At 27.4% G+C, this 20,292-nt stretch overlaps 2 protein-coding genes across 2 annotated transcripts; one reads left to right on the forward strand and one right to left on the reverse strand.

The window, feature by feature from the left end:
• The first annotated feature begins 8,270 nt into the window (after positions 1 to 8,270).
• Positions 8,271 to 8,924, forward strand: LOC136078627 (N-chimaerin-like). Its single transcript, XM_065794410.1, has one exon. It carries the CDS (start codon positions 8,271 to 8,273, stop codon positions 8,922 to 8,924), a length of 654 nt encoding a protein of 217 aa, XP_065650482.1.
• Positions 8,925 to 17,369: 8,445 nt separating this feature from the next.
• Positions 17,370 to 19,692, reverse strand: LOC105843462 (uncharacterized). Its single transcript, XM_065792963.1, has one exon. It carries the CDS (start codon positions 19,530 to 19,532, stop codon positions 18,240 to 18,242), a length of 1,293 nt encoding a protein of 430 aa, XP_065649035.1. The 5' UTR covers positions 19,533 to 19,692; the 3' UTR covers positions 17,370 to 18,239.
• Positions 19,693 to 20,292: the final 600 nt, after the last annotated feature.

Raw genomic sequence — 20,292 nt, forward strand, 5'->3', positions numbered from 1 at the left:
AATGAAAATAAGAAATTTTACTAAAAAGAAAAAAATCAATGTTTATATATAAAAAAATTTTTTTTCGAATTTGTTTTCAAAAATGTCAATTGAAAAGCAAAAATAATTTATGTAAATATTTAATTAAACGTCTGCTGTATAAAAAAAAAAAAAATTGCTTACGCGTCAATATTTGCTCAAAGGGAGTGTAATATAATTGTAATATAAGTCTAGTCAAAAAAATCAATGGAAGAATTTAATATGGATATATTAAGTGCACTGTGCGCAATAAGACCGCAAAATTATTGGTATTCAATTCGAGATTTGATCTAAAAGTTCGCAGCAACCTAAAGTTTTAAAAGGTCCCAATGTTTTTTAAGTAAGTTTTTGAAGAAACACTGCTTAAAAAATCCAAAGTAACCCAAAAAATGTATATACTTATACTTTTTAAATAATTTGTTTAAGTTAATGAGTTATATCAGTAATATCTAAAACAATGGTATACATTCCAGATAAGATAAAACTTTGTATACATTTTAATTGTTATCTTTTTTTATGCATATAATTTTTAGATTTATTGACAGTAATTGAAAAAAATTATGAGTTCATTGTTATGATTTAAGTTGAATTCATTGACATAACATTAACTCTTTAGTCATGGCTATGGTTTGAGATCTTTTTTATAATTTTTTTTTAGAATATAATCAATAACATATAAAATTTGACTTTCTAAGCAAGTAGAAAATACAAAATATTCAATGGATGTTTGGTTTGAGTAATTATTAGATACTTAGTTTATTTAGAATCACAAATACATAAATATACTAAAAATACTTTTTATGTAACGCTTTAAAATTATGTATTTAATTTATTTCACAAGTGATTCTAAATAATAATACGACCTTGTGATAAGTTGGTTAAACATTTACAATACATAGATAACTTTAAATGTTACTAAAGAGTAACTACAATATAAAATATCTGAGAATATTTTAAAAATAAAAATGTTACTACAGTGTGATTGCAATTTAAAACATCTTAGATTATACGCTTAAAACATCATTTAGCTGACAACATTATTGAGTTGAAAACATTCGAGCTGCTATTGCATAAATAAAATACTGCACGATTTAATAAATAAATTACATGCTAAACAAATTATATATAAAGAATAACATGATGTTTTGAGAGCAATTTGAAGAAAACAAACAATATGTTTGACAGCATGTAAACAATTCCTTTTATTTAAACTCGCAAAATCGTTTGTGATTGTATCTCTAAAAGATGCTATCAACATATTTAGGAAATTCCAAGCCAATCTTAGCAGAAGCCCAGATATAATTTGCAGCGATACTGTTTATTTCTCTGTTCTTTTTAGTTAAATGCTCTTCTACGGAAGAGCAGATAATTAGGAAGTTGACGCCTCTTTTCATACCAATAGGGAAAGCTGGTACTGAACTTCGGATCTCTTTATTCTGAAGCAAGCTCTCTAATCACTACGTCACGGCTCGTACTTTATAGTATTACATCATACAATACTGATTTATTTATTTTCTGCGGCGAGCATGTACTCACTGAGTAGTAAACCACTTTTGTAGCAAGTTTAAAAGTAATTTTAACATTTTAAGTCACGTAGTAAAGTTCATCAAATTTTCTTTTAAAAGTTTAATACTGATTTAATTTGTTTTACATTAAACGGCAAGTTGTTCCAAATTGTGTTGACGTGATTGGAAAAACCATTTTTCCTAATCGACTGTCTACTGTTATCGGAGATCTTTGGTTATGGATATATTCACGGATACTTCCGCCCGGTTCTGTTAATAGAAAAAGTTCTTAGGGAAGATACCGTACTAAGTTGGTGTAGATTATTAATTTTTAAAAAGATAATTCATATCTTTTCTAATTGACAAGTTAAATTCAGTCTTTTTAATCTTTCTTTATAAAGTAACTTTGAATATCTCGAAATTAGTCTCGTTGCTCTAAGTTTTACTCTTTTGATAAGATTAATATCTTTTTTCTGAAATCGATTTCTAATAACAGAAGCGCATTCAAAAAGAGTATTAACAAAACATATAACAACTTAACTAAACCAGTGTTTAAAAATGAAAATATATTTCGAATAAGACCTAAAAATTTTTCTATATTTAATTTCGTACTCAAACACAGCATTGCTTTTGAGTATGGAATAAAACAATTACATTTCTTGTTAAGAAGCATTTTTTTTTTTTTTATTTACTAATTATTTCTTCAGTATTATATAAGTTTACAGTAAAAAAGAAACTTTAGCTAGATAACTGAAAGGAAGTAATACCTAATGAAAGGTGTCTTCCTTATTTCCTAATTTTTACAGCCTAAAGACGTTTGTCTTTAAGCCTAAGCTTACAGCCTAAAGACGTATGTCTTTAAAAAAATGAAATAATATTTTACCATCAACACTCTGCACAACCAATATTTTGACATTTTGAATCCATATTAAAAACATAAAGGCTTTATTTTTGTTTGGTCCTGGAAAAATTTTTTTCGCTTAATTTCAATTGATTAACTTCAATTGCAATTTTGCGAGTGACTTGATTTATTTTAAAATAAGAAATATATTTCTTTTTTCAAGAAACACATATCTTGTATCTGTCATTTTGTAAACATTCGTTTTAGACTTTGTCACCGTGTACAACACATAACATACTGTCAAATGACATTCATAACTTAATACCCATAATTTTGACTTGTGGCACCCTTGATCTGGGTGTACAATATATATATATATATATATATATATATATATATATATATATATATATATATATATATATATATATATATATATATATATATATATATATATATATATATACATTATTTTACAAAAACAAACATGGCTTCTAAACGAAGATCACATCTTATCGTCATAAGCCAAGAGAGAGTACGTAAAATAAAAACGCCTTGTTACAAGTGAGTTCGTATAAGTAACATAAAAACAATAAATCGTACTTAATTATATGAATATAAATTATACTAAAGTATAAAATAAAGATTGAACATACATGACTCAAAACAATAAAACATTATTTCGTCACAAGATAAATTAAATAAAAGTATTCTAAGATATTTTCAATAGAGATAAAATCTTTTTATTTATTTTAAAAAACAAGAAAAAGTTAGGCAAAAATTTTATTCTAGAAATGTGCAGCACGATAAGTGACATAAAACTGATTAAGTTTTGTTCGAGAGAACAGTTCATTTAGATAATTACTATTTCTCATGTTAAAATCGCCTAATAATTTAAAATTAAAAAGGTTTTTTAAAATAAAAGTCGATAAATCATATTTCCACATAAAAACAAAATTATAAATTTTTATTTACATTTAGTTTATATACATCAAGGACATTCATTCTATTAAAAAATATTAAGGAATCCCAGTGGGCACAGGACCTAAATAAGACGTCTTTTGAACGTTTAAAAGACGTCCAAAACGTTCAAAAGACGTTTAAAAGACGTCTTTTTTACGTCCTGTGCCCACTGGGATGTGCCTAGTAAACATTATTGTAGCGATGAGCAAAGCTGCAGTGGACCGTTCAAAATGTCTATATAGATTCCACTATAGAAAGTTTGCTAGAAAACTTTAGTTAATTTTTTTATCTAAATAATTGGACAATAAAATTTTTTTGTAAATTTGAGGGTAGAAAACGTTGTTTGAAGAGCGGAAAGAGTCCATTTTGTTTTGCTTATTCAATGTTAACTTGTAATAAAATTTTTTGGAGAGTGGCATTTAGTGACAGACTTAATTTCAATTTGGTCATTAAGAAATTTTGTAGAGCGGGTGAAAAAGAATCTATTTTGTTTTACTTACATTTAATGTTAACTTGTTACATTTAAAACATTTAAATGCGTTTTAAAGTTCTTTGTTCATCATGGAAAATAGTAGATAGATGCCACTATTAGAGAGAAAAAGTTCGTGTTATCAGAAAACATAATACATAAAAAGATTTGATGTTTTATACAAGTCGTTGATAAATAAAAGAGGTCTTAAAATGGAACCTTGCGAAATACCTCAAGAAACATTTAAAAACTGTATATGATTAAGTTCATTACAAGAAACAAATTGTTTTCTGTTATATAAATACCTTTGAAACCATCTAATTATTTTTTTATTTATTCAGTAATAATTAAGTTTATACAGCAAATTATCATTATAAATAGTATCAAATTTTTTGAAAGATCGTTAAAGATTCCTAATGTGAATTAAGATTTTTCAAAGAAACTGGAAATTTTACGTACTACTAGAAAATTGCATGTTCAATTGAATTTTTTAAAGCCAAATTTATTGTTGTATAATTTATTTAAACTAAAATAATTTAATACTCTATCTTTGACAGCTGCCATTGATGGTCCGCTATGTAACTGATGAGAAAAACTGCAGTGATCCGCTCAAAATGCCTGTATAGATCCATTAAAATTTCGCAACGTTTGCTGGGATTTTTGCAATCGTAAGGCAATCATATGCAATTATAATTGTTAATGTTGTAAATGATTGTCCAAATAGACCGTTAACTTTTTTTACAACAATCGTTAATTTTTTTTTTTGATTTTTTAAACTCCTTTTTTTTTTAATTTAATTCGTCAGTAAAAAATGTTATTTAAATAAAATCTACATGACCGGGGCAAAAGAAGACAATATTTGCCTTATCAATAATCTACTATAATTAGTATCACTTATAATAAGAAAGAAATACCCATAGCTATTAAATTAAAACTGTATAAAAATATACAGTGGTGCTCACATATAAATAGCATTAATACTAAAATCTCAAAAAATATTGCAATGATAACAAGGGCTAAACATTTCTAAACATAACATGTCTGAAAAAATTATATTTCGTCTTTATTTGTTCTAAGTTGGCTTTCTGTAATATTGCGTAGGGTATTACTAATCATAAAAAACTTAAAAAACAGTACAAAAAACAAATACATGCCTAAAATTGTATTTGGAACCGAGAGATGTGTTCCTTTCCAATCACTTTTAAGTGTGTTTGGAGCTTTAAATGTGTATAACCTCGACTTAAACCAAGTTTTATTGTTCGTGTTTAAAACAAAACTGGGATTACTTCTAACATAGGAGAAAGGCGCCTATGATGGCATAGCGCCTATGATGGCATACCAGTCATATTTCCATTAAAATTGGTTTTGGTAAAAAAATGATTAGACATACATGACTATACTGACTTTACATTAGTTTTAGTGAAAAAACGTCCCTTGTGCACAAGTATTGTTTTTATAATCAACAAAAATCGATTTTGGGATGTGCTGTTGTAGTTTTATTTCCTTCATATATTTAAGATTGTGATTTTACTATTAACTGTGCAGAAATGAAATTTTCATGCATTTTATATTCAAGTTTTGTGCATTTAGTGAAATAGTTACTTTAATTTTATCTTTTGAACAAAGCAGACACAGCTTGTTTTAATGAAAATGATGACTTTTACCCATGATGGCATACTGACGAGTTGGGGGTGTTGAAATATTGACGAGTTGGGAAAACCTTTTTTTTTTTATAAGGAAAACTTATTTTTAAGTAAAGTTAAAAGAAAGCGATGCTCCAAAATTTTTTTTTGTTCTAAAAAATACGTAAAACGCAATATATCCTATGCGCATGCGCAAAATTTTACAATGCTGGTGTGTAGCATGAAATGGTAAATTAGGATGGTCTCGAGTAATTTCTGGCTTTTCTGAGGGAAGACTCTAAGGTTAAATGAAATCATTAAGTTACCCTCGATCCTAACTAGCCCCATCCTCCCCTATGCCATCATAGGAGCAGTGTTTGCCTATGATGGCATACTTGTGCTTTTTTTTGCAATGAGAATAACTTATAAAAAAAATAAAACTGATGAAAACTCCCAGAGTAATTATTGTTCTAGATGTTAAAAGGAATGTATCCATATCAAAACTTTTATTATTGGTCTTCAGGATACTGAATAATGAAGCTTCAAAGTTAAGTATGCCATCATAGACGCCTTTCCCCTATATTATAATTTTCGTTTTAGTAAAATTTACCAAATGTAAACTACAAGTTTTACTCTTCAAAGTTTTTTAAACAACTTTATTGTTCATAAATTTTTTTAAAAGCTTTCCAGTCATTTTTAACAAAAGATTTAAGCAGTTTAAAAATGAATCAAAATGATTATTTTATTTATAGATTTCAATATACACAACTTAAAATGTTTTTTTATTAAATTAAATCATTCAAAGAAAACTTTTATTATAGCAATGAATCGATAGGATAATTTGTCTAGTGACGATGTTATTAATGAAATAATCTTGGTTTTTTTTTTACTCAAGAGTTTTTGTTCATATAGTTCTTAAATATTTTACTAATTAAAAGGATTACAGCACTTCATAAAAAAAAAACATTATATTAAGTAATTACATTAAGAACGGATCAGATGCGAATACAATTGTTAATTTTGAATAGCGTGAGAAAATGTTAAAAAAAGTTATAACCCTCTTTACTTCGTGTTCATCTAATTCTCGAATAAGAAAAATAAACAGTTTACTTTTCTTGGATTAAAGCTCTGAAATAAAACAAAATTAAAGCTCGTTTTTTTATATTAAAAAAAAAAACAGAAACCGGTTTTAAGGTTTTGCCAACTGAATAAACAAACTTTAAATTATCCATAAAAAATTACTTTTCAAACTTTAAATTATCCATAAAAAATTACTTTTCCATATAAAATTTTATTGCAGCTATCAGCTATCAATACTTATTCATAATTTTTCAATTTCTTGAAACGTTTTTAAAAAAATGTTAGAAATTAATAATTTACCAGCCATTTTAGATAATTTTTTAGATAATAAATTAAGTCTTTTAAAATGGTTATAAATTAGAGTAACTTTAGCTTTTTTAGTACATTGAACACATTTAATGGTTTAATTTAAAAAAAATGTTTTATGAACCAAATAATCAGAAAAAAACAGAAAAAACAGCGTAGAAAAGAAATCATTTAGGTGCCTTTTATATATAAATGCTAGGGTCTTTTAGGAACACCCTTAAGAAATTATATGGTGCTATGAGAATGACTTCTAATATATCTTTGAACTAATTAAATTTAAGTAAATGAGCCTAATTTAAGTGATTGGAGGAGGGGCGTTGTCTTCAGAAGAGTTTCAAGCTAAATGCCAGCTTTAATGCCTCATTAGAAAACATCATGAACTTTCTAGTTAAATGCTCTTCTGTAATGCTTTGTGACAAGACAGTTAGGTCTTCTTGTTAGATCTTCTTGAAGCATAGGAGAATCTTAGCAACAATGAAAAAAATAAAAAAAGTACTTTATATATGCCAAAACTTTTAACTGATTGGTTTTATCATTTATTTATGTTATTTGTTTTATTTATAATCTTATATATATATATATACATATATATATATATATATATAAATATATATATATAAGATTATAAATGGTTATGAATATCAAATAATATTGAAAAAAGTTTTTAAATAGGTCAGAGTTTGAAATAGTATAGTAAAGGGAATTTTTAACTTAATAAAGATTCAAAAACATTTATTAAAATGGTACAAAAATATATTTGCTGTTAAAACAGGTAAATTTTAAGTTCAATCATTCATGTGACATTTTTTAACTGCTGATATTTTTCTAAATGATAATTTTTGGCTTTCGAAATTTTCTCAAACTATTTTACCTAACACTTATATACCCTATAATTTTTAATTAAGGTTTTCCCCCGTTCCATTTTAATGTCAATTAAAATGAAATTTGTTATATTAAATTTTTTATTTTATTATTTCATTTCAATATTTCATTTCAAAACTTTATTTCAATATTGTCTCTTAAAATGCTCTATTTTAATAAAGTTTTATTTCAATTTTTTTCCCGAAACAAAATCCAATTTGACATTTGACATAAACTGTTTGCAAAGAGATTTGAAGTAAATAAAAACTTTTTTATTTGCATTGTTGACGTCAAGAGTCTTTTGCTTATATAATAAATGTTTAAAACGTCATAAGTAATTTGATAATTGCAGATTAACGATATATATTTTTTAAAGTTTCAGTTTCTTTTCGTATCTTATTACCACAAACAAATAATTGAAATATTATAAAAAGACTGAAACATAAAAACTAATGCAGATTACTTTTAGTGCTTGACAAAATTTTTGTATTATTTTTTCACCTCGGTATCACCATTTAGCAATATAAAAGAGAGAACTCAAATATAACACAATTAATACAATAAGATTAGAGATTTTTTTATATAAGAGTTATCTTTAAATAGCCATGCATCAGTCTGAAAATGATACATTTATACAAAACGGTTGCGATTACTTTTGGGAGATAGTAACGCGTATGCAAAAAAGTGCCAATTTGGAACCAATTAAAGTAGCATGTACAAAATTGGTTCCAAACAAGCCCTCCTATTTTGGTGAGGAGTTTCATGGAAAATTATCTAAAGAAAGAGAAAAAGAACTTTTAGAAGGAAAAGTAGGACGATACCTTGTTCGAGAAAGTTTTGCGAACTCTTGCTTACACATGTATACGCTAGCTTTTAACTATAATAATACAATTCGCCATATAAAGTTAATTTTTAACCCTGAAACGAATAAATTTAGAGTTGACTCATACGATAAAGAATATTCTACTGTACAGGAAATTATGACAGACATTATTGAGTTATTCAGTAGCTTGAAAGAAATTTGTATTTCTGAAAGAAAAAAATCCTACTGGAAACCACATTCTTTTAAAATGGTTTCATATAAATATCCAAAATGGTGTGATCATTGTAATCATTTTCTTTTGGGTTTTTTTAATCAAGGTTTCAAATGTGAAGATTGTAACATAAATGTTCATCAAGCATGTCAAAGTACTTTAGTACCGTGTTCAAAAACTGTTGTTTCGATGCATAAATTGTCAAAAAGAGTTATAAAGTACTGATGTGAAATTGTTTTTAACCATCAAAAATAGTATCAAGATTTTTTATGGATAAAGTTTCTTTAAACAAACTAATAATATGTATGTTTTATTAAAGAACGTACAGCAAAAGAATAACAATTTTAAAGAACTTCACAGTTTCATTTTTCTTTACAGAACTATTGATTTGAACATAAATTTAAAACAAGTTAATCTGCAGCAAAGTATATTACAAAATATAAACAATGTGACAGAGTTTATTTTATGTCTTAAAAGTACATTAAAGATTTTATTAACGTTTCTTCCGTTTCTACTTTAGTCCAATTGTTCTAAAATGTTGAAACTGAAGAAAGTATTTAATATTTTTAGGTTCCAAACCTCTTACTCTGTTTATGTATAAAATATCTTCAAGAAGAAACATAAGTATCCAATTAAAGGTATTTTATCAATCATTTAGAAGAAATTTCTGTTAATATTTTACTGGATTTTTTTCATTTATTTTTAATAAAAATAAATGAAAATAAGAAATTTTACTAAAAAGAAAAAAATCAATGTTTATATATAAAAAAATTTTTTTTCGAATTTGTTTTCAAAAATGTCAATTGAAAAGCAAAAATAATTTATGTAAATATTTAATTAAACGTCTGCTGTATAAAAAAAAAAAAATTGCTTACGCGTCAATATTTGCTCAAAGGGAGTGTAATATAATTGTAATATAAGTCTAGTCAAAAAAATCAATGGAAGAATTTAATATGGATATATTAAGTGCACTGTGCGCAATAAGACCGCAAAATTATTGGTATTCAATTCGAGATTTGATCTAAAAGTTCGCAGCAACCTAAAGTTTTAAAAGGTCCCAATGTTTTTTAAGTAAGTTTTTGAAGAAACACTGCTTAAAAAATCCAAAGTAACCCAAAAAATGTATATACTTATACTTTTTAAATAATTTGTTTAAGTTAATGAGTTATATCAGTAATATCTAAAACAATGGTATACATTCCAGATAAGATAAAACTTTGTATACATTTTATTGTGGCTTGAAAAAAATGTATTAAACTTGACAAAAACACATAAAAACTTAAAAAAATGTTTTTTATTGTTTTAAATACACTAAAAAACAATATTTTTAAAGTATTTTGGTTTTTTTGAGAAGAGCCAGTTTCGGGGGTTATTGTTAAAGATATATGTAAATTTGAGATCATCTCTTACTTAACTTAATACGTGTGATTATTTTTGCGCTCCCATATTTTAAACTTTACCGATGTAAGATAATGAGATCTAACAAAATCTAACTGACGTTAGAATTTGTTGTTGTGATTAATTGTATCAAACACGTTTTTTTAAGTTATCAAGAACGATGGAAAAAACCATATTTTCAAAGCGTTTACAAAACAAGGTACTCGATGAAAAACTCAAAACTTAATTGACGTAAATAAAATACCATTATAACAAGATTTGTTTGTATTAAACTAATCCAAAGTTCTTACTAGTTCAATATATAATATATATATATATATATATATATATATATATATATATATATATATATATATATATATATATATATAAAATATATATGTAAACAATATAAGGTAATTATAAAAGTGTAAAGGCAGGGTAATTTTGGCATATTAAGCTATTTTGTTGTTTATAGACAAATTTTGGCATATTAGGTATTTTGTTGTTTATAGACAAATCTTCCTTTTATATCGAATCCCTGTAGTCTTTAAAAAAGATCCTTGAAAAATTCCCCTATAAAAGTTCCCCTGATAAATAATTTTTTTTTTCCAGCGTCTAAAAATAACGATATGTCAATAAAATGGTTGTTTATAATATAAATATTTTATGCATACATATTATGTTACAGACATATCATGTTACAAGCAAAATTTTGATTGTAACATAATTTGTTGTATGATGTATAAAAAATGAAAGTTTAAGGTTTTAAAACCATAATCCTTCATCCTTAAAATCGATTAAAAAAAATTTCGGTAAAATGCGGCAAAACGCGTAATACGCATTTTTACCGTATGCGGTAAAGATACATATTACGCATATTTACGCTTTCTCTTTATTTTCATTATCGACTTTTTGCATTTGGTAAAAAGATAGCGGATTACAGGAGCTGAAAGAAAATAGTGGAATTATATATGTTTAAAAGGAGTTCTAACTTTACTAACTTTTATCACAAATTACCGGAATTACCGATTTTTACGCAATTTTACCGTTTTTACGCAATTTTCCGTTTTTACGCATTTTTACCGATTTTACGCATTTTTACGCAATTATACCGTCTTTTTACAGAAGACGGTAAAATTGCGTAAAAATGCGTAAAATTGGCAAAAATGCGTAAAAACGGTAAAATTACGTAAAAATGGTAAAATTGCGTAAAAACGGTAAAATTGCGTAAAAATTGGTAATTTGTGATAAAAGTTAGTAAAAGCGGTAATTATTATGGTAAAATTGCGTAAAAAATTACTTTGTTTTTATTAAGTCAGACAGTTCTTAAATAATTAATTACCTCCTAAAATTAAATTAGTCTCCTTGACTAAAGTCATGAAAGACTAACAGCCTCAAAGTTCTTACTTCAGCGATCTGATTAGTATACCAAAACCACTACCAAATCAAACCATCTTGAAGAAACTTTGTCTCTTTGGAATTATTTTACCAGGCTTGACAGAGAAGAGGATAATATCTCTGGCTCTAGCAGAAAATTAGGATTTGCTGAGTGCAATAAGTGCAAAAAAGTGATTAAGCTGTGTCAACGTAGCACCAGTGGAGTTAAAGCTCACTAAAATAAGTGTTTTACTCTTACTATAATTTAATTTTAAATCACTGATTTCAAAATATAACTAGATAGCGTATTCAATTGTTTTTTTCGGAAAAAAAATTGAAGTCAAAATTGGTCTCCCAAAATGGCGACGATCAAAGCTTTTAGCGTTGATCGTTGTACATCTTATGAGACTTTACAGTAATATGAAAGAAAATAATTAAGCAGAGTTTTGAAAGAAAAACAAGACAATCAAATAAATTTTTTTAAACTTTAAAGAAAAGATATGATTTAAAAAAATTAGACATTTAAAGAAACTATTAATTTAAATATTAAAGTTCAAAATATTGATATATACTTTTTAAGTGCAATTTACGATTAAATTAATATTTATGTTTTAACTAAGAACCTTTTAGTTCTTAGTTACCCAATTCAGTGTGCTAGAAGGTTTATAACATAGCTGCACAGTAAGCAGCAGTGGTGTCTACCTACAATTTCGACAAATTTTATATATTCAATAACACAACATACAGTTGTGTTATTAACTTTCTAACACAAGCATTGGGTAGTTAAGAACTAAAAGGTACATAAATTACATAGCAAATGTTAATTATTTTAAAATTGAGATTTCTACACAAGCAAACAAATATTTTTTCTTCACTACTAGTAAACAAACAAAAATTAAAACTCGTACTTAATTTTACTGAGAATATTTTTTTTATTTTATTATAATTATTCTAAAAAACAAAAAACAGAAAGTTAATATACAACAAGTTAAAGTAAGAATACGCTATCCAGTTAAATTTTGAGATCAGTGATTTTAAACTCCAGTAACTTTGCGTAGATGCGGTAAAATACACGAAAACCCGGAATTTCTGAGTAAAATGCGACATTTTTTAGAAACAAAAATTGAATTATTTAAAACATTCTAATGTGTCTTCTGGTTCATGTATTTTCTTTTTATGAACTATCTACTACTGAAACATTGTAATTCGCATCCTTTTAAACATATATAGTTGCACTATTTTCTTTCAGCTCCTGTAATCCGCTATTTTTTTACGAAATGCAAAATGTCGATAATGAAAATAAAGAGAATAAACTTCAAGAAAAGAGGAATGCTCAAGCAGAGGCTGACAAGTCCAGTACCATAAGAGGATATTTTGGTCCTAATTATAAAAACAAAAGGCTTGATAGCCTCCCACATGGTGTATCATCAAGTCACCAAACAAAAATGGACGACTTTACTGAAACCATAAAGTGGCCTTCACAAAGTGCACAACAGTTTGAATTTGATACCATCCTAACCCTTGCACTAGTTCTTTCTTACCTCCCGTTTCACGTTATTGAAACTGCTGGCTTCAAAATGCTGCTGAATTATCTTCGTCCACAAGCCAACCTAAAAAGTTTAATCACCTTAACCAAATACAAGCTGCCAATGATTTATTGCAATCTAAGACGTGATGTAAAAATCCAAATTGAGAGAGACATCTCGCATTGCGAAATGGCAGCTTTCACTACAGATGGATGGATTCCAAGAAATGGCGGTCCCTTTATCTCCCTTACATTGGGTTATGTTACCAAAGACTTTGAATTCAAAAACTTACCTTTGGATTGCCAAAACTTTATTGGGAGAAATACAGGGGTTTTGCTTGCACAAGGAATAGACCACACAGTTTCTCACTTTCCTTGTCTTCAGAGGGAAGACCTTTAAAAAGTGGGTGTTACTGATGCTGCCGCCAATATGAAGAAACCAATCACGGAAAGCAAAGACCTCACTGATCATCTAGCCTATGCCGATCATCTGCTCAACACTTGCTTATTAAAGGCTGTAGAAAAATCAGAAAGAATTAATGCTATAATTATGAAATGTAAAGGACTTGCTCAAAGGACCCACCAAAGTTCATTGGATTGGCAGGACATCAAAAAAGCGTGCGTGGAAGCAAATATAGAACCAGCCAAGATCATTCAGCCAATAGTAACGAGATGGAATTCTAACTTTATGATGCTTAAGTCAATCCTCATTTTGAAGGCTGGTTTACTGGTTGCTCTCGAAACTCTAAACAAACCAGATCTTCAATGTTTGATTCCGGATGAGTTAGAGTTTAATAGTATTTACAACATTTTACCGTTTCTGGCAGAATGTAAGCGATGCTCTGATTCTTGGTCTTCTGAAAAACATGTGACTATGCAAACAGTTCAAAAAGACATATTAAATCTCCACTTGCTTTGCAAAAGAACCGTAAATAACGTTAAAGAGTGTGACCATCAAGTTGCAGAGTGGCTACACAACGTCATGAAAGAATTTAAGAAAGGTTTGCCTAATAATGGCGTTGGAGTCAAATACTGTATTGTAGGTTCACTTCTGCACCCATATTATAGAGGATATACACTCAAAAACATTGCAAACAGTGAGCAAGGGAGGGAAGCCGCTATCAAGGAATTGGTTGACAATCACCCAACCACAATCCAGTTCTACGAGTGTTCTATGATTATACTTCGTTAGAAAAATCAGATCTTGACAAAACTATGGATCCAGTGGACATTGAGTTTTTGACAGATGGCAGGTTTCAGCGCAACGCCCTTGGACTTCACAGTCAAGCCAATCAAAGCTCAAGCCACCCTTGATACTTGAATTTGAAAAGTATCAGACTATGGCCTTACCTGAAAGTTATGTGGATGCTTTGGAATGGTGGAAGCAAAATAAAAACGAGTTACCTTTGCTAGCTGGTCTGGCTAGAATTTACTTGGCTATAGCTTCATCAGAAAGAATGTATAGACTTCTGCTTCATCAGAAAGAATGTTTTCAGTAGGAGGTAGGACGCTTACTGATTTTAGGTATAATGTAAAACCAGAAAACACTACCATGTTAGTTTTTGTGAGTCAAAATTACGCAAGGGTTCCTTCTAACCTCAGCGATTGGGAAAAAACTTGCGAAGAAGAGCCATATGAATTACCACATGTCACACCACCAACTAAAAAGACTAAAAATCACATGGTCAAACTGAAACTAAAAAAAAAGAGGTGCACTTGAAAAGGTTTCTCCAACTCTATCAGATAATCAAACTGGTCCTGAACCTAAAGAGCAACAACAGGTACAGTTAGATACTCAAGAGATACTATATCTAATCAATATTTTAGTAAAATAAGTCATAAATACCCCACCAGATTTTCCGGAAACAATTTTGTAACTCCAAAATTTAATCTAAAGATATGTTCTTATTCTATTCAGTATCGGGGATCTTTTTTATGGAAAGGTTTTAAACAGATTGTTCATAATAAAAAACAAACACTTTCGCAATTCAAAGCTAATTTAAAATATCATTTAGTAAATATGGATTTTAATATTCTAAATATTGCCAGTCTTTTTTAGAAGTTATCAAAATAAATTTATTATGATACATTAACTTAAACAACTTTAACATGTTAACTACAAAAAAAACTAAAAATAATAAGAAGATCAACTATTATTATTAAGAATATCAATCTCTTTATCACACTTCTTTAATAATGTTTACTTTTGAATATTTAGTCTTAATATTTAAAAAGTTTTATTTTTTTGTTTCATTTAATCTAAACATGCAGTATGTTTTTGTAAATTATCTTTTTTTTTTTTTTAATGACACTTTTATACATTTTATGTTGTTGTGGACGGAATTTTATTCATTTTATTATAAAAACAACAATACGAGGCAACATGTACATATATGTATGTGTGTATGTGTGTATGTATATACACATATATATTTATAGATTTCATATCTTTCTTAACTAGGTTTACTTTTAATTTTTTAGTACTTTTTTGTTTCTTAACTTCTTAAACTTGACGTTTTGTAAAGATTTTTTAATATTTTACAGACTTGTAAAATACGGTGTAATGGGGCTCGGTGTCAAGGCTAATTGATGCCTTTTTCATGCTCCAGCTATTTTCTTTTGTTATATTTGTATGTTGTATATATTCTTAACGGCGAAATAAATGAAACTACTACTAAAAAGACAGTCAAAGGACTCTAGCTCAACAATTATTTTATCCGAGACAGATGGTGCTTGCAATTATTTTATCCGAGACAGATGGTGTAAAATTTACTAATAGAAATACAAAAAGCAATTTAAAAAATCCTTGTTTAGTTTTTCGGTAACCAGCAAAAAAAGCGGTAAATTGTTATAAAAACGGTAAAAAGTAATAAATGCGATAAAAGTGAAAAATGCGGTAAATATGCGTATTACGCAAAATTACCGCGGTAATTACGCATTTTTGCCTATACTTACTTTTGGTATGTATAGAGAATTCAAGGGAATTGAAAATTTGTCCGATTTAGTAAAAGTCCGATTTACCCAGGGTCCGAGTTAACGGGATTCTACTGTAGTACGTTCTCGGTCGTCCATTGGACTTACTTTTACGCATGCGTGAATATAAAATATTTTCAAAATGGTTAAAAAACATAGTTTGAGAGTTGTCAATTTTTCAATTGACCTTATCACGAATCCTTTTACAATGTAAAGATCTATTTTCTTCTATAATAGGAAGATCTATTATCTTTATAAAAGGAATATATACCAAAAATATATAACCATTAAATGTTTTATGCTTTAAAAGTTAAAAATTACAATAAACCGTAACAAATTAATATGTAGCATAACAACTGAAACTATTTTAAAAGTCAAGAATATTTTTCGTTGGAAAAATAATTTTTTTATAGTTTGAAAAAAAGATAGGTCAATTAAGATGAAAAAACCAACAACAAAGTTAGGTAGTTCCATGAATGTTTGCAAATGAATGACAATACTCTTACTGAGTCCTCAACTTTACGACAATTAAGCTGATGTGTTTTGCTATCTTTTTACTATTGATCCTCTGCCAATTTCTTATTTGTTCTTGTGCAGAATACTGATTTGGACAAATTCTTATAATGATTTTCTTTCTTTATTAATTAAGGTCCGAAATCATGTGTTGAGCTCGTACCAAAAGCATCATCAGTTATGTATAGCGTTTTGTTTAGCAAGCATATTTTCATAATACAGGATAAAAAAATTTTTAAAAAAAGGTATTGGTTAGAAAACCGGCAAAACAATAAAAAAATAATGATGATGCCGTTATGCAATAGGTGGCAAATTATACCAATGCCGATTAACCGTTACATCACTTGTAACCTTTGTTTTACAACCTTTGATTTTACACTTTCAAATAATTCTCCTCAAAAGTGTATTTTCTTTTATTCTAAATTATATATTGCATATACATCTTTTTGTAAAACTTCTAATACAAATAAATTAAATAATAAATTATCTTAAATATTATTACATTTAAAAGCAGCTACAACCACATAAAACAGTAAACTATCATAAAATGGGTGAGAACTTTGTTTAGCAATAGTCTATAAGCAGGTTTTATGACGCCAAATAAGTTCCGTCAGGTTAATGCTGGAAAGGTCATTAAAGTCATTAAGTGTCTAAGATCTCAAACTCTTTAATATATTCTATATTTACTGCTGATATTATAAAACAGTTAATTTATTAAGAAGTCTTGTAATCTAAAATCTTTATAATATATATACTGCAGATAAATTACAGAGCAGATAATTTATTGAGTCATCTTTAACTTTTATGTTTTTAAAGTTAAAGATATAAAATAACATATTTAATTTTAAAATAGCAGGATCCTGAATCTTTTAAAAACCACAAAAAAAACTTCAAAGCCATAATTAATAATTATGCATAATTATGCATATTTTATTATGAAAGATAGCATAAAAAATAATTTGTATATAAATATAGGTAATAAAATAAATACAAAGATATTTCCATTTTTGAGATCAATTGAACATTTATAAAATTAATAAATAAAGATTAATTCCCCTCTACCTTTCCTCTCTTGAAAAAATACATCACAAAAAATGTTAGTAACAAGTAAAAAAGCAATTAGTATAAAATGTTATATTAGGAGAAATTATATTTAAATGAAAACCTGTTTAACTTTGGCTAGGTGGTGAAAAAGTTTAAACATTTGACTAATTACTTAGTCAAACTTAGTCAAATACTTCAACCTCAATAATTAAAATCCAGATTCAATAACTTATTTCTAAACTCATTTTAACGAAGGCTTTTAAGTTAAACTAAAAAGTGCCACGAAACTTATAACATAAACTATGTTTGATTTTTTTGTGACAATTCATTTTGACAGTTTTCACACACTCCTTAACTCACATATTACATTGCATCTGTATATAAATATGAAAACTATTACTACATATATAACAAGTAAGAAACACTTAAATCAATTAAATTAAAGTCCATTAACAATAAATTACATGTACTTTGTATACAAGCTTCATAAGTAATGCTACAGGTGAGCGGCCTAAAAACTTTATTTATTTACTATTAAGAATTAGTGGAGAGTATAGAAATACATTTCAATAGAAAAAGATAATAAATAATAATAATTTACAAAAAGAAAAATTTATTATAATAATAATTAAGATAAATATTTTAAGATGTTTTTAAAATCTCCACGAACAAAAGCACAAAAGTAAATTTAGTTTAGGCCATTAACTGTAGGATTACTTCATACATGTTTAAGACAAACACTCTTTATCAAATATTTTAACCAAAACAGATACAGGAAAAACTGATTTTTTATCCTGTATCCTCCAATGTTGTTCACTTTCATTATCAAATGTGGTCGATAAAAACACAGCTTGAAATGAATTGGGAGCAAGAAGAACCTCCATCACAGTTTGAGCATATAAAAAGGTGTCCGATGTAGTATTTCGAAACTGGTAAGACCAGTTCTCTTTTTCCATGTCTTTTACAGTATTTGCAAGTGACGGTGCAACAATAAGATCAAATCCATTATCTGTAATTTGGTTATTATAACAACTTGACAACATATCAGAAATACATTGTGGTTTAATTGGGAAATATCCAACTTCCCAACTTTTTAAGCCCTCTTTTTGCTGTTTAAGTTGAAACTTTGTCCAGTTTAAAAATTGTTTGTATTTTTCATTTCCTTTGGAGCCTAAATTTGCCTTTTCAATACAATTAACACAAAAACATCTTGTTAACTTGTTCTCTAAAGATACAAAAGTATCACGTATATTGAATGCTGACAAAAACCTTGAGCATTGGCCAAAGTATTTACAGTCATTATAATAAGGTCTTTTTATATCAATAGCTTCATTTCTGGGATTCTTTTCGGAACTTTTGTCATAATTGGGTGATATCGAAATTTTACGGTTCGAAACAACAACTTTAGAGCATGGCAACGAAGCATTATCTTGACATGTTTTATGGACATTCATGTCACAATCTTCACACTTTAAACCTTGGTGGAAAAATCCCCATAAGAATTGATGACAATTATCACACCATCTTGGATATTTGTAAGAAACCATTTTAAAAGAATGTGGTTTACAGTATGGTTCTTTTTTATCAGATATAGAACTCTTATTCAAGTTACTAAGTAATTCCAAAATGTCAGTTACAAGATCCAACACATTAGAAAATTCCTTGTTGCCAGTTTCAACCTTAAATTTATTTGTAGTAGGATTGAAAATTAATTTCATATGGTGTATATTTTTATTAAAGTTGAACGCCAAAGTATACTCGTGTGCACGAGAATTAGAAAGACACTCTCGTACAAGATAACGCCCAACTTTGCCTTCTAAAATTTTTTTTTCTTCTTCTTTTGAAAGTTTTCCATGGAACTCTTCACCAAAATACCAAGGCTTACCTAAAGGTGTTACAGTGCATGCAACTTTAATTGGTTCTAACTTGGCACTTTCTTGAAGACGCAATATCATCACGTTTAAATAATCATTGCTATTCTGTTTACTTATATCATTAACTTTAGATTCTGAACGATTCATCGTTTACAATGTCAAGTCCATAATACGCAAAAATATAAAAAATAAAAATATAAAACTGCTAAGTTACTTGCAATACTAATACAATAATAACAATATTACGAAAAGCAAGACGAACTATCGCGTCAAATACAAACCCGGTATCCGTCTAAAAAGTTTCCATAAGATAAAATTAGTCACCAGACACCGAGGTGTAAAAATAATAGATAACCTGCATATTATTTTATTATTTATAATTATAGAACTAATTAAATTTTTTACAAATTTAGTTCAATAAAAGAACATTTGGTAAAATAAAATAATAAATTAAAAAAAAAAAAAAAAAAACAGGAATTAAAACACTTGCTTTTTGCTTTCTTATAAAATTATAATATTAAAAAGGAAATTGAAAGAATTTTCTTTCAATTGTTTAGTCCTATGTTTATAATCTACTTCCAAATCATAGAAAAACTTCACAAAATAAAGAGACTTTAACGAGAAAGGCTTCAAGAAGAAAATAAAAAATTGCGTGAAAGAATTTTTTTTGTTCCTTCCTACTTAAGTTTCCGTTTTTATATAAAAAATTGAAAATGACATTTGCGTCCCTTTTTCTCGTGAAAATAAATATTTCGACAAGCAATCTTTTATTTCAACGCGGTTAAAATAAAAGATTAGGCGCCACCTTTATTTAGAAGCATGGATACAAAAAAATATACGCCGTTAAAATTATTTATTTATATGTTTGTTAAAGTTTTATTTTTTATGATTGAACAGACTGTTTTTA

The sequence above is a fragment of the Hydra vulgaris genome, chromosome 03 (genome assembly GCF_038396675.1).
Source record: "Hydra vulgaris chromosome 03, alternate assembly HydraT2T_AEP".
Classification (NCBI taxonomy): Eukaryota; Metazoa; Cnidaria; class Hydrozoa; order Anthoathecata; family Hydridae; genus Hydra; species Hydra vulgaris.

What these genes read in the sequence shown, in the direction of transcription:
- LOC136078627 (XM_065794410.1), top strand. Translation starts at nt 8,271, where the DNA reads ATGCATCAGTCTGAAAATGATACATTTATACAAAACGGTTGCGATTAC.
- LOC105843462 (XM_065792963.1), bottom strand. Translation starts at nt 19,532, where the DNA reads ATGAATCGTTCAGAATCTAAAGTTAATGATATAAGTAAACAGAATAGC.